At 44.3% G+C, this 14865-nt stretch overlaps 1 protein-coding gene across 10 annotated transcripts in view; it reads left to right on the top strand.

Annotated features, from left to right (window-relative positions):
- Nucleotides 1-14865, top strand: part of CTBP1 (C-terminal binding protein 1) — a 664453-nt gene that overhangs the window by 636797 nt on the left and 12791 nt on the right. For all 10 annotated transcript variants that reach the window (XM_068275626.1, XM_068275617.1, XM_068275601.1 and 7 more), the window contains one exon: nt 11377-11507. In XM_068275626.1, coding sequence (XP_068131727.1) covers nt 11377-11507 — 131 coding nt within the window. The remainder of the gene's footprint in view (nt 1-11376; nt 11508-14865) is intronic.

Here is a 14865-nt window from a genome sequence, read left to right as displayed (position 1 = left end):
AACAGATGCAGCTCTCACCCTGCAGATCTTTTCTGTTTCTTCAATAACTCCATGCAGAGATCTCTTAAGAAAACTGTCTGGTTTGTTTAGAGCTGGGGTGTCCAAACTTTTTATCCCTGAGCTTCTGGTTTTCCCCTCTGTGTCACCTCTGTCCCCTATGACGCCAGTGTCCCACTGTGCCCTGTGTCTTTCTCTGTCATGTCACCACTTTGTCATAGTTACATCGTTATTTGGGTTGAAAAAAGACATATGACCATCAAGTTCAACCAGAGAACAAAGTACAACACCAGCCTCCTCCCTCGCATATCCCTGTTGATCCAGAAGAAGGGGAAAAACCCTTACAAGGCATGGTCCAATTAGCCACTAAAGGGAAAAAAATTCCTTCCCGACTCCAGATGGCAATCAGATAAAATCCCTGGATCAACACTGCTGGGCTTTACCTAGTAATTGTAGCCATGGATGTCTTTTAACGCAAGGAAAGCATCTAAGCCCCCTTTAAATGCAGGTATAGAATTTGCCATAACGACTTCCTGTGGCAATGCATTCCACATCTTAATTACTCTTACTGTAAAGAACCCTTTCCTAAATAAATGGCTAAACCGTTTTTTCCTCCATGCGCAGATCATGTCCTCTAGTCCTTTGAGAAGGCCTAGGGACAAAAAGCTAATCCTTCAAGCTTTTATATTGCCATCTGATGTATTTATTCATGTTAATTAGATCCCCTTTAAGGTGTCTTTTCTCTAGACTAAATACACCCAGTTTATCTAACCTTTCTTGGTAAGTGAGACCTTCCATCCCTCGTATCATTTTGTTGCTCGTCTCTGCACCTGCTCTAAAACTGCAATATCTTTCCTGTAATGTGGTGCCCAGAACTGAATTCCATATTCCAGATGTGGCCTTACTAGAGAGTTAAACAGGGGCAATATTATGCTAGCATCTCGAGTTTTTATTTCCCTTTTAATGCATCTCAAAATTGTATTAGCTTTAGCTGCAGCCGCTTGGCATTGAGTATGATTATTTAACTTGTTGTCGATGAGTACTCCTAAGTCCTTCTCCAAGTTTAATGTCCCTAACTGTATCCCATTTATTTTGTATGGTGCTAGACCATTGGTACGACCAAAATGCATGACTTTACATATTTCAGCATTGAATTTCATCTGCCATTTATGTGCCCATATAGCCATCCTATCCAGATCTTGTTGCAATATGTCACTATCTTCCTGAGAGTTTATGGTTCTGCACAATTTTGTATCATCTGCAAAAATGGCAACACTGCTTTCGAAATACTGCATCTACTAGGTCATTAATTAATACATTGAAGAGCACTGGACCCAGTACTGACCCCTGTGGGACCCCACTGCTTACAGTCTCCCATTTTGAGTATGATCCATTGACCACAGCTCTTTGTTTTATGTCCATTAGCCAGTTCCCTATCCATGCACACAGACTCTTCCACAGTCCTTGCATCCTCAACTTTTGCACCAGACTTTTGTGGGGAACAGTGTTGAAGGCCTTTGCAAAGTCCAAGTATATCACATCTACAGCATTCTCAATATCCACATTAGCGTTCACTACCTCATAAAAGCTGAGCAGGTTGGTCAGCTTTTATGAGGTAGTGAACGCTAATGTGGATATGTGGAACAAGGATGTAGTCATCCTTGTTTCCTCTGTGCCTTATGTTTCCTCTGTGCCTTATGTTTCCTCTGTGCCTTATGTTTCCTCTGTGCCTTATATTACCCTCTGTGCCTTATATTACCCTCTGTGCCTTATATTACCCTCTGTGCCTTATATTACCCTCTGTGCCTTCTTTTTTTTTGTCTTTGTGTAGCCTCTGTGCCTCATCCTGTCCTCCTGTGACTCCCTATGATCTCCTGTGCCTTTCTGTAACTCCATCTGTGACCCTATGCTCTTTCTGTGTCCTTTTCTGACTTTGTGTCCCCTCTCTGCCTCTTCCTGTCCTTCTCTGGTCCCTCCTGTTCCCCTGTACCTCATCCTGTCTCCCTGTGCTTCCTCTGTGCCCTCTCTTGTTTTTCTGTGTCCTCCCCTCCCTGCCTCCGTCTGTCCTCCTGTGTTTCCTCCACTCTCATTGTGCTTCCTCCTGTGCATCTATGCCTCCTCATGTGCCCACTCATCTTCCTCTCTTCCTCTTCTGGTCTCCCTGTGCCTCATCCTCTTTGACCCCTCCTGTCCACCTTCTCTTTCTCTGTCCCTCCTGTATTTTAGTTTCCCCCTGCTTCATGAAAGAATGGTTCTGGGAGAATGTTTTAGTAGGAAATGTCAGATGGTGGTTACCTGGGTGATATAAAGCTTGAATGAGAGTCCAACAATCAGCCCTCAATGTTGTAATGTTGTTGATCAGGTGGTCTGAGTTTCAAGTTGGAAAAAGTACCTATACATTAATGGGCAATCAAATTACAGGTCAAAACACAGATGTGGTTGGTCCCTCTATACTTGTGACATTCCTTTAGTTTAGAAGTGCCTGTTCTGGCAAGCAATCAATCACTCTCCTGACTGTAAAACAATTGGGAGGCAGTGATTGATGAAATGCCTTACCCCATTCAATATTATATTTCAGCAGAAATCTGTTGCTGAATCGATTGAAAGGGAAATGCTGGACAACTCCATGCATTGCAAAACTATTTGTCAGGCCAAGCCCTGCTACTACCCCTGCCCCCCAAACTCACTGTATTGATGAAAACGTATTGCTTTACCTAATCACCATTTCGTTGATAAACTGTCTGAAATTGCTTTGACCTTAATTGATCAGATATGTGGCAAGAATAGGTCACTGTTGGTTCTATAAATGTGTTTAAATCTGCCAGAAATGTCCACATACGTATGGAAGCTGCCATATTTTCTTTAAATGATGCCTGCTGTGTGTTGTTTTAGTAGTGTCTAAATCAAGCATGCGGCCAATGTGGTGAGACTGTAAAGGTGGCCATATCTTTACTGATTTTAGAGGCTGATCAACCAATAGACAGATCTCTCTCTCTCTCTCTCTGCATCTGACTGGAGAGAGATCTGTTGGCTGCCATAAACCGCAGGCCAAGTCTCCACCGATTTCAGCATGAATTCTTTTGGCAATCTGCCTCCCCACGCCACCTCGTTGCCGGCCGCTGTCCCCCCTAGTGTACTTTTACTCCCAACTACGTGGGCCGTAAACCCAGAAGCGGAGTCCGGACACAGCGGTGGGTGGCAGAGGTGTAAAGTATTCATGCTTCTGGAGGCACTAATTTTAATCCGATAATAGCGAATCGGATGGTCGATCGGCTGACAAATGAGTAGTCACTGACTCAGACCCAGTAAGGAGGTCTGTATAAAGTCTTTGAGGCACAGGATAAGCAGAACAGCCAGCCAACTGGTATTGATTACAGGGGGAAAATATGGTGGTCTTCATTTTCCTCCTGCTGCAGTCACTTTCAGGACTCCTGCAGTGAATCTCGCTGCACTGCTTGCCCTTCCTGACAGCTGTCTGATTCCCCCTCGTGGCCAAAATGGACATCTGCACTTCAGTACTGGAACATTTTTCCGATTATCATTGCTGTTGGTTTAATGTCAGCGTGTCCAGTGCTTTCAGTTCTGGCACCAAATACAAGAATACCTATTAAAGCCTCCTACTAGTATTATACTGCAAAAGCTTGTTATCAAAAGCAAATGCGACAGCAGTATAAAAGTGTTATGCTGGCCATACACTGGTCAATTATAGGACGATCGATTGACCCATCAATTCTTACACTAGGGCTGATTTTTGTTCCATTTTTCCACCTTTAATTGATCGGAGGCTATTTTAAATCACAAAATAAACTCCCCGATGAATCCGATCGAGTAAAGATTGATCGAATACATAATGAAAAGCTCTCAATTCTTGTTCCATCGATTGAAATAACCCAACATACTCTATCAATTCATTTTAAGAATTTGATCAAATATCAGCCGATAAGAATGGATTCTGCATCAGAATGACAATTCCATTCTTGATCCATTTGATTCCTTTATCGGTTATAATAATCGATCAAAGTAAAAAATCGACTGGTGTATGGCCACCTTTTAAGTGTACTTCTACTTAAAGGACAACTGAAGTGAGAAGGATATGGAGGCTGCCATATTTATTTCCTTATAAACAATCCCAGTTGCCTGGCAGCCCTGCTGATTTATTTGGCTGCAGTAGTGTCTGAATAACACCAGAAACAACCATGCAACTAATCTTGCCAGATCTGACAATAATGTAGGAAACACCTGATCTGCTGCATGCTTGTTCAGGGTCTATGGCTAAAAGTATTAGAGGCAGAGGATCAGCAGGGCTGCCATGCAACTGGTATTGTTTAAAAGGAAATAAATATGGCTGCCTCCACATACCTCTCGCTACAGTTGTCCTTTAAAGTGAGTCTACAGTGTTTTTAAAAGTGGCCCGGTTCAGTAATATCTCATTGTTTTACTTCCTTTTTAAGATACAGGCCTGTGAACGCCAGTTTCTAAAGCATAACATGTCACACTGTGCTGAGTCTAGGTCAATGGTTTTGGTGTAAGGTCTTTGTGAGCCTCTAGATGTATGTAGCCTCAGGGCCTCTCGCCAGCCCTGTTGAGAGGTGTTCTCAATTAGGCTCTGCAGGTCAATATTTTTTTTTTGGGGGGGGGGGGGGTTGATGGTGCAGGAATGCACTTAAACTTCATTTTAAAGAGTAACTCCAGTGAAAATGTAATAAAAAAGTGCTTCATTTTTACAGTAATTATGTATAAATGATGTGATGTCAGGACCATGGTCCTGACATCACACTGTGGGAGGGGTTTCACCACAATATTAGCCATACAGAGCGCCCTGATCCATTTGTGAAAAGGCAAAGATTTCTCATGGGAAAGGGGCTATCAGCTACTGATTGGGATGAAGTTCAATTGTTGGTTACAGTTTCTCTTTAAGCTGTTCAGTGCATTCCAGATCTGAACTGTCACCTCTGCTCTGTTACCATGGCAACTGTGGCTGACACAGTGATTCCAGTGACAGCTGTCGTACATTGTGCCATGCAAGGTTTCACTGTGAGCGTCTTAAAGAGTAACTGTCGGTCATAAAATCAAAAATCAATTCTTTATTTTTATCTGGTAAACAAGTGATAAGGATGGTAATCTGGCAATCCAACAGTTAAAAATCACTATTGCTTTTCTTGTTGATAAATTATCATTCCCCAGTTTACATGACTCTTATTTGGTACACAAAAGAGAAGTTGCAGGGCATGCTGGGTTGTCCTTTTTTGCTTCTCTACTTCACCTCAGACTTAACTAATGCAGCCTGATTGGCTGAAGCCTCTTTCCCTCCTGTTTTCCCCTCCCACATCTCTGTTCCTCTCTGATTGGCCAAAATTTCTCAGGCTGAAACAGTGCACTTTCTATAGTGAAGGGCGGGCAAATCAGGCAGAGGAGACTAAGGGCGGATGTTACATCACGACTGGCTTCAAAATAGCCACAGTAAATATGGAAACTGTCTAGAATAGGATTCTCTACTTTTCCTTTATAAAATTCACAGGAATCCTAACGTGGACAGTGCAATACATATGTTATGTAAGAAGAGCAATTATTTATCTACTTATATATTTGTTTTTTTCCGGAGATAGTATGGCTGACAGTTTTTCTTTAATGTTTGTGATTTGTACCTTGCAGTCTCCACACAGCTTCTCTGTTAACACTACATCTTCTGTTATCTCTACCACTCAGCAGAGGTGGGGGGTTGCCACGGCAATCCATGAATGCCTCAAGGAGGACAGTTTATATTGGAGTTTTGTCTTGGCTTCCTCTACACTTTAGAATTTTTAAAATAACGGTTGCCATTTTCATGCCTAATTTGTCATTCTTTAATGCGGACCTGAACTCAGAACTTCCTCTCTGCTCTAAAAGAATCAACAGCAAAATAACCTTTAAAGAAAATAGTTTTTATTACAGCTTACCGAACTCCTGCAATAAAGCTGTAGCATGTCAACTTCCTACTTGCATGGAAGCAGAGAAAGGGTTAACATCGTGTTTACATATTGGCTGTCTGCCAAGGACTGCCGAATTTCACTCTACTGTATTTATAAAGCACTAACTTATTATGCAGCGCTGTACATTAGTTAAGGTTACAGACAATATTTAGGGGTGACATACAGCAATATGACAATGGAGGAATACAAGAAAGACCAGATAACACAGCACAGCATGAGTACAAGGTAATGCTTAGTCAGTCACTAGAGGGGAGCATGCCGATTAGGCAAGTTAGGTTCACTCAAATGCATAGCATGGGTTTACAGTAATGGAGATGCATGATCAGGTAGGACACATAAGGAGGAGGACCCTGCCCAAAGGCTTACAATCTAGAGGGAGAGGTGGGGACACGAAAGGTAGGGGACCAGAGTTCAGCTGCGGGTATAACCTTCCTGGCGGTAAGCCCGAGCTGAGCTCGGGCTATGCCGCACAGGAAGATATCTCAGCCCCTCGTGGGGCGATTTGGGCCATTTAAAGTGCTGTACGCGCAGCTAGCACTTTGCTAGCGCACGTACAGCTTGATCGCCGCCGCTCTGCGGCGATCGCCCGCACGCAGCGGCAGAAGAGGGGGTCCCCCCCCCGCCAGAGCCCTGCGCTGCCCGGACCAATGAGTTCCGGGCAGCGCTATGGGCTGGATCGGAGGCATCTGACGTCAGGGCGTAGGCTGACATCCATGACGTCATTCTGATCGTCGCCATGGCGACAGAAGCCAAACGGGAGCGCGTTATATACGCATTCCCCTGTTTGCTATTGATGCCGGCGACGATTGCACTAGAGGGACACATGCGCCCTCTAGTGGTGTTTCATGTAGCTACCACTCTAGTAGCTTTACATGAAACAAAAAAAAATTAAAAAAAAAAAAAAAGATTTTTGCCTATTTGGCAAAAAAAATTAACCGCCAGGGAGGTTAAGGCACCGGTAAGTGGTGGTAGGCCAGAGTGAAAAGGTGAGTTTTGAGGGCCTTCTTGAAGATGTTGGAGGGGGCTGCCCTAGTGGGTGGAGGTAGGAAGTTCCATAGTGTTGGAGCAGCTCTTGAGAAGTCCTGGAGACGTACATGTGATCGAACACTTTCATTCCAGCGCAGGAGACTTGGGCGCAGCAGTGAGTAACTTCAGCGCCATCAGAAGACTGAGCTGAAGTTACTTCTAAAACACTATAATTTGGCCTCCAGCAATTGCTGGAAGCTAAATTATTTCATTACCCACCATCCATGGCAGCCTGGAGGGGGAACAGTATTTAATATCGATGGGAATTTGTGCAGGAGCAGGATAAGCCATACAGGCTGTATCCTGCGTCCAAGTCTCCTGCGCCGATTCCTCTCCTACGCACATGGGACTGGGTGCTGCGGGGGGCAGTCAGGCGATGTTCATTGGAGGAGCGGAGTGAGCCGTTAGGTGTGTTCCTCTGAGTGAGATCGGAAATGTAGGTTGGACAGGTTTTGTGGCCAGATTTGTAGGCCAGACACAGTATCTTGAATCTGATTGTGGACTGGATAGGAAGCCAGTGGAGGGATTCAGAGGGGAGCCGCCGTGGTGGAGCGATTGGAGGAGTGGATAATTCTGGCTGCTGCATTCATGGCGGACTGCAGCGGGGTAATACGGGTCATAGGGAGACCAGACAGAAGGCCATTGCAGTGATAATATGAAATAAGGGGGGATTAAAACAGGCTCTTCTCTCCAAATACATGGTGCAATTTTTTCTGATTTTCTTTTTGTCCCATGCAAGAGTTTAGGTCCGCTATAAAGAGGCACTGCAGTAACGTATAGTTAGTAGAATACATAAAATTATTCAGGATACCCACTTTTATGGTAATTTTCCTTTTTTCAGCATCAGAAAGACTTCTAATATCGATTTATTGCTGTGTATGTATTGCTGTATATTGGTATGTAACCCCTCCCTCCCAGAGATGATTAGCCTAGGCTGTTTAGCTATGTGGAATTTTGCTCCCAGAGCATTCTGGGTGGCTAGTTATCATTTGTACTGGCTTCAGAATTCTGCACCTGACAGAACTAAAGATGTCGCCATCATGACAGACTGACCAGCAAGCTCATGGTGACCCAGAACTCATTGGAGTGTGTAAGGGGCTACAATGGTCCTAAAAGCCCCCTTACTAAGATGCTAAGAAAAACAAAAGTTTGCTTTCTTAAAACAGAAAGAATTTGCGATAATTCAGGTTTGAGTGAGCTCAAAATGTCTCCCAGAGCACCACTGCTGAATATATGCAAATTAACCATTGTACCCTTAGAAGCTAAACACACCTCCAGAACCGCTGGAATGCAATGATGTGTCAGCTTGTTAATTTGTACAGAGCCATAATAATCCAACATGCATACAGACTGTTTCGGATTGTTTGATCCTCATCAGTGCATGGCATGGATTAATTTGGCTCGATGGAGTAGGGCTTGTAACACCGAGAGGGACAGTCTAACCAGCAAGCTCATGGTGACCCAGAACTCATTGGAGTGTGTAAGGGGCTACAATGGTCCACCATGTGATAAATGTTAAATAAATGTGATAAATGGTCCACCATGTGATACATTTTAGAATGTAAATCAGGGAGAGGGAAGATTTTACAATAGGCAAAAACTGGCTAAATTAGTTATAAACGGCGAATTAAAACACAAAGCTCTTCGACTTTTACTTCTATATTTCACTCCTTTTTATGCTTTTTTGGGCACCTCACCCATTCCTTACCCATTTATTGTATTGTTTCTCGCCTTTCGGGAAAGTTTGTGTTTTTCCGGGGAATCCTGGAGAGACGGCTTACCTGCGCATAGATGGGGAAATAACCCACCTATTGTGTCAGTGGTTATTTGGATGATGAGAATGATGGGCCTGCTCTGTTGGTAGAACGTTTAGGGCCTATTCACACTTGTGCGCTTTTCATCGCTGAAAAATGCTTCTACAATGAAAAGTATATGGAAGTGTTCTCATCTAAGAGATTTGCTGAAACGCAAATGCATTTTCTGAGTTACTCTGAGCGATTAGCATTTCAATGTGAAGTATAGGAGCTCATAAAGAAAAAATAGTTCCTGGAACTCAGGTATTTTAACAATGAATACCACACGATTGTGGGGGCATGGGACTGGCAATGGCAAAACCAGAAAAAAGAACTATGAGGACAGACCCTGCTTCACATTCAATAGAAAAAGTTTATTACAAAGCATATTAAAACACCACTGCATAAACACCAAAAGTATAGGAACGCTGGTAAATTGCTCTGGAAGTGCTGGCCTGTTAACAATGGACAGATTTTCCAGCGATTTTACCCATCAACCTTTGCAGTTTACCCACAAAACACCTTTTTTCCTGTGCAGATGTCATTTCCTGTTTATGGAAGACAACCTTATTGAACTAGAAATTGCAAAACACTAATCGCTGAAAAACTCTATACAGTGGAAAATTTCTAGGGAAAAAAAAAACGATTGAAAACTCCAGAAAATCGCTCAGTGTTTGCGATTGCGTTTAGCGATTTCTAGTGTGTGTGAATATAGTAGTATTAACTCTACAGTTGGCTCCTTGTTTGTCTGTCCTACTTGTTTTTGAACTCCTTGGCATCATCTATCAGTCAGATTATCGTAAGAGAACAGAGGCGCCAGCAGGATAAAAGTTTTAAAATTTGCTGGAAGGCAGTGGTGGACTTGCCTCCGGAAAGCAGACTCAAAATACTGAATAGCGCTATTCGTGCTACTGACGAGCTACTGTTTGTCCCCTATTTTATTGCCTGATGAAGCGGGCTGTGCCTGCGAAATGCGTTACGTCTTTTGGGGTACCAATAATGTATTCGTTTAATTCAGACAGTATTTTGAGTCTGCTTTCCGGAGGTAAGTCCACCATCCACTTTAGGGTACATTTATAAAAATATGACCTTTTCTTTGTGAATGTAATTCTCTGGCTTTAAGGCCTGTGCACACGGTCGCGTTGCTGAGCTGATTTCAGCAGTGTCTTGGTTTGCGATGCGCAGTGCTGTGGGTACACATGTGCGTTCTGACGGCGTCCTGCTGCAGGCATATCTGTGCAGTCCTTTTAATGGGATCGTTGCTGCAGCACTTGTGCCATATGTTTCTGTACAGGCCTTTTTACACTTATCACTTTGCGGTACTCTCTACCCTACCGCAGGCCACTGAACAGGATGCACTGCCTGCGATGCAACAGAAGTGCTCCAGCGAATACAGAAGCTGCAGTGCGTTACTGTGCAGCTTCTGCTGTAATCCTGTTTTTTGTTTTTGTTTTTCTTCTTTGGTTGCACCATGGCAATAACGTAGTATAACGCACCAAGAGTAAACGGACCCTAAGGCTGGATTCACAGTGGTCAGTTGTATAACGCACGCTTTATGAGTGTGATCTGTAATGAGGAATGGACATAGACTTTAATACAAATGCAGTGGATGGGGTGTCGGGACATCCAGGAAAGAAGAGACAAAACAGAAATCGGGAGCCCAAATGGTGCAGTATACAATATGATAAAAGGGTTACTCACAAAGGTGGGTTGCTGGGGGCAACCGACCACAGGAAGCAGGTGGAGATAATGAACAGTCTCCACTCGGGGTGTCCCAGCCTGGGACTGGTGGTGGTCACTTCTGCTTTAAAAGACTATAACGGCTTCAAACATGGTTTGGTTTTGAACCCCACCCACAACAGGTGTGGGGGGGGGGGGTGACTAAGTACAATGAGGGTAGAGAAGCACCCAGGGGATTATAAAACGGTGTCAAAAACAGTAAAAACGATAAATGAGATGGCTTACCTCAAGGACATTCTAATCGGAAAAAATTGAATTTTATTTTTGCACAGGCAACGCGTTTTACGGGTCTAAGCCCGCTTCCTCGGGCCAATAAGAGTGCCAGAGTATGTGTAGCCAGTATGCATGGAAGCGCTTCCATGGATACCGGCTACACATACTCTGGCACTCTTATTGGCCTGAGGAAGTGGGCTTAGACCTGTAAAACACGTTGCCTGTGCAAAAATTTCTCTTTTTTCCTATTAGAATGTCCTTATTGAGGTAAGCCACCTCATTTATAGTTTTTACTGTTTTTGACTCAGTTTTATAAACCCCCTGGGCGCTTCTTTACCCTTATTGTACTTTAATACAAAACCTGCACGCAGCGAGTTAGAATAACGCAATCTGTTTCAACACAGTACTGTGAACAGCCCCATAGAAACTGTATTATCAGGGAGTTGACCTGCAGAATTATTCTGCAACACCACTAACACTGTGAACTGGCACTGAGGGTAGGAACACACAAGGCAGAAATACTAGCATTCCGTAAAAAGCTAGCGTTCACACACATAATGTGAGTCAATCAACTGTAAGAGCACCTTGTTGCAATAGCAAATCCTGGCTTTTGTCTGAGGTCTCCTTTCCTGTTACAGATGCGGCAGGGGGCATTTCTAGTAAACACAGCCCGAGGGGGTCTGGTGGATGAGAAGGCACTGGCACAAGCACTGAAGGAAGGCAGGATACGAGGAGCAGCGTTAGACGTCCATGAATCGGAACCTTTCAGGTAATTACTCCGTTCTCTCATTGTCTTGTCTCCACCCTCTAAGCCAGGGGCACACTTTGCATTTTGCCGCATTGGGAAAATACATGCGACATGGGCGTTTCTAGGATCATAAGAGATTCGGGGCACTCCAGGTGAAAAATGGGCGCGGTCATGCACCAGAATATTGGTGCGGTCATGGGTGTCACCAAATTTGCACAGTTATTAGCAGGGATGCTCTCAAATTCGAATTCGGATGAAATTTGAATAGGGTTATTCGAATTTCATCCTGCTAATTACTGCAGCTGTGCGGGTGGCCGAGGGGGGGTTAATCTTACCCATCAGGCATCTTCATGCTCCGTCCCTTGGCGCCTCCCACGCTGCGTTCCAATCCGGCATCATGTGATTACATACACTTCCTCCTTCCGGGTTGAAGGAGGAAGTGTATAGTCACGTGACGCTGGGATGGAACGCAGCGTGGGAGGCGCCGAGGGACGGAGCATGAAGATGCCTGATGGGTAAGATTAACCCCCCCTCGGCCACCCGCACAGCTGCAGTAATTAGCAGGATGAAATTCGAATAACCCTATTCGAATTTGAGAGCAGCCCTGGTTATTAGCGGCCTAAGTAGAACTGCCCAGCAAAATGTTGGATGAAGCCTCTCTCCATTAATACAGAAACAAATAAAATGCAGCATATCGCATAAATAGGCAGTGTCACTTAACCTCCCTGGCGTTCTATTTTTGCAGACATGCGTCCGCGGGAGGGGAGTTTTTGTTTTAAATGTGTTGTAAACAGTGTAGCTAGCACTAGGCTAGCTACACATGTGCCCCAAGTCCACCGGCACCGCTCTGATCTTCCCGATCGCCGCCGGCTATATTTACCTAGCCGCGATCCCGCGAGAACCGCAACTTCTCAGAACAGCTTCTCTCGTCGCTATGGCGACGATCGGACATGACGTCTGACATCACCGACGTCATGCGCAGTCCCGATCCTCCCCATAGCGACACCTGGAGGCTATTGGAGAGGCTGTGAAATCGCGGGTTCCAGGGGAGGTATGTATAAGGGTGGCGATCGGGGGATCAGAGGGTGCCAGCGGCGATCGGAGGACACGTGTAGCTAGCCTAGTGCTAGCTACATGATATAAAATAATTTTTATTAAAAAAAACAAAAAATACCTGGGGCCATGTGATCTCTTGCGGCGGTGTGGACGAGCTCAGCTCGTCCATACCACTCAGGTGGTTAAACATGTGGGGTATTCTGGGTGCTGTATGGTGCCATGCTGGGCCCTGTGGTATCTCTCTGGGGCATGCTGGGTGTTGTGGTGACATGCTGGAAGATGTGGTGCCTGGAGCCGCCATAGGGAGCATGCATCATTGTCCTCCTCACTGTTTTCCCCCTGATTTCCCCCACCACCCCCCACCACCACAGCAGGAGGAACTACTCCTCTCCTTCATCCATATGGAGACCTCCTCTGTAGCAGGCGTCAGTGCTCTCCTCCAAGTGGCCAGAGATGAGTACTGCTGCCTGGAGGGCATCCTGGGCACCCCAGAAAAGATCCAGGGCATGTGCCACTGATCTTTGGATCTAGCATTGGCCCTGACATGCGGAAAAGCATGCAATAAATCATCTATGGAGCTGCTGCATTTTCAGGAGGCATCTGCGTTTCTGCATAGCATTAAAAAAAAAAAATACAAACTTCATTACTTTTCCACACAGTAGATGAATTTCCTATTAAAATCCACTGGCGACGGTAACAAAAAATTGCATCATAACCCGCAGTTGCCTGCTGCACTTTAAAGAGAATCTGTATTGTTAAAATCGCACAAAAGTAAACATACCAGTGCGTTAGGGGACATCTCCTATTACCCTCTGGCACAATTTCACCGCTCCTCGCCGCATTAAAAGTGGTTAAAAACAGTTTTAAAAAGTTTGTTTATAAACAAACAAAATAGCCACCAAAACAGGAAGTAGGTTGATGTACAGCATGTGCACACATAGAAAATACATCCATACACAAGCAGGCTGTATACAGCCCTCCTTTTGAATCTCAAGAGATCATTTGTGTGTTTCTTTCCCCCTGTTCTCATGCACTGAAGTTTAAGGCTGCTTGTTTCTTCCTGCAAACAGCTTTGCCCTTGTCTGTAATTCTTCAGTATGTGAAAGCCCAGCCAGCTCAGAGGACGATTTATCCAGCTTGTAAAAGATGAGAGAGAAGCTGCTCTAATCCTAAATAACACAGTGTGCATAGAGGGGCCTGGAAGGGGGAGTTCATAGCAGAACCACAACACTGAAGAACTTGGCAGCCTTACATTGATTTATTACAGAGACTGTGATAGTACAAAGTGCTGCAGTAAGCCAGAACACATTAGAATAGCTTTTTGAACTTGTAGGATGATAAAAAACAGGATGCAATTTTTGTTACGGAGTCTCTTTAACGCTGAAAAGTAGGGATGATCACGGAGATGCAAAAAATTCTGAGCTGGTGCTGGATTATGCAGCTTGAAAATGGAACAATCTGATCCCGCTGAGGTAGAACCGGCATACTTTAGCATAACTTTGCATCAACTCAGAATTATTTGCATCTTATTGACCATCTTTACTGAAGAGTTAAAGTGTACCAGAGACCTTGTAAAGTAAAGATTGATACTTACCCAGGGCTTCCTCCCGCCGCCTGCCGTTCACCCGCAATCAGCCCCGGTAACTGGCTCAGTCGGGTCCAGTCTGGGTCTTCTGCAGATGTGCTGACCTACTGCACATGCCCAGTATACCCGGACTGACGCAACTGAGCCAGTCACCTGGGCTGATCGGCAGACCGCGGGAGGAGGGCGAAGGACTGTATACAGGGCCCAATTAAACCCAAACATTTTTAGTCTGGATTCAATAGTGGTCAATTATATCTGCCAGTGTTATTGCGGTCTCTGTCCCAAATTAAGGGATTTCTTATTTCCTGTCTTTTGTGACACCTGTCAGTGGGACATAAATATTGCCCACAACGGGTCCTCAGTAGGGATGATCAATGAGATGCAAATATTGGAGTTACAGGATTATGTAAATTTTTATGCAAATATATGCTGCTTGAAAATGGACCAATCAAGTCCCACTTACGTTTAAATTGGTTCATTTTGAAGCTGCATATATTTGCATAAAATTACATGAATCTGCATAAACTTTTAAATATTTGAATCTAATTGATGAAAAGGTTCAAACTCATCACATTAGGGTAGAATTTTTTTTTCTTTTTTTTTTTTTGCACTGTTGATTGTCTGTTGATTTTTTTTTTTTCCCCTTCGACCTTGTTCACATTACAAATCGACAGCACTATCGCAGGCGATGGCTATTTGGTCAGCACTTTTCGCTTAGAAAAGTGATTTTGCTCAGCT

Source organism: Hyperolius riggenbachi, chromosome 1 (genome assembly GCF_040937935.1).
Source record: "Hyperolius riggenbachi isolate aHypRig1 chromosome 1, aHypRig1.pri, whole genome shotgun sequence".
Taxonomy (NCBI): domain Eukaryota; kingdom Metazoa; phylum Chordata; class Amphibia; order Anura; family Hyperoliidae; genus Hyperolius; species Hyperolius riggenbachi.
This window is presented reverse-complemented; position numbering and strand designations above follow the sequence as displayed.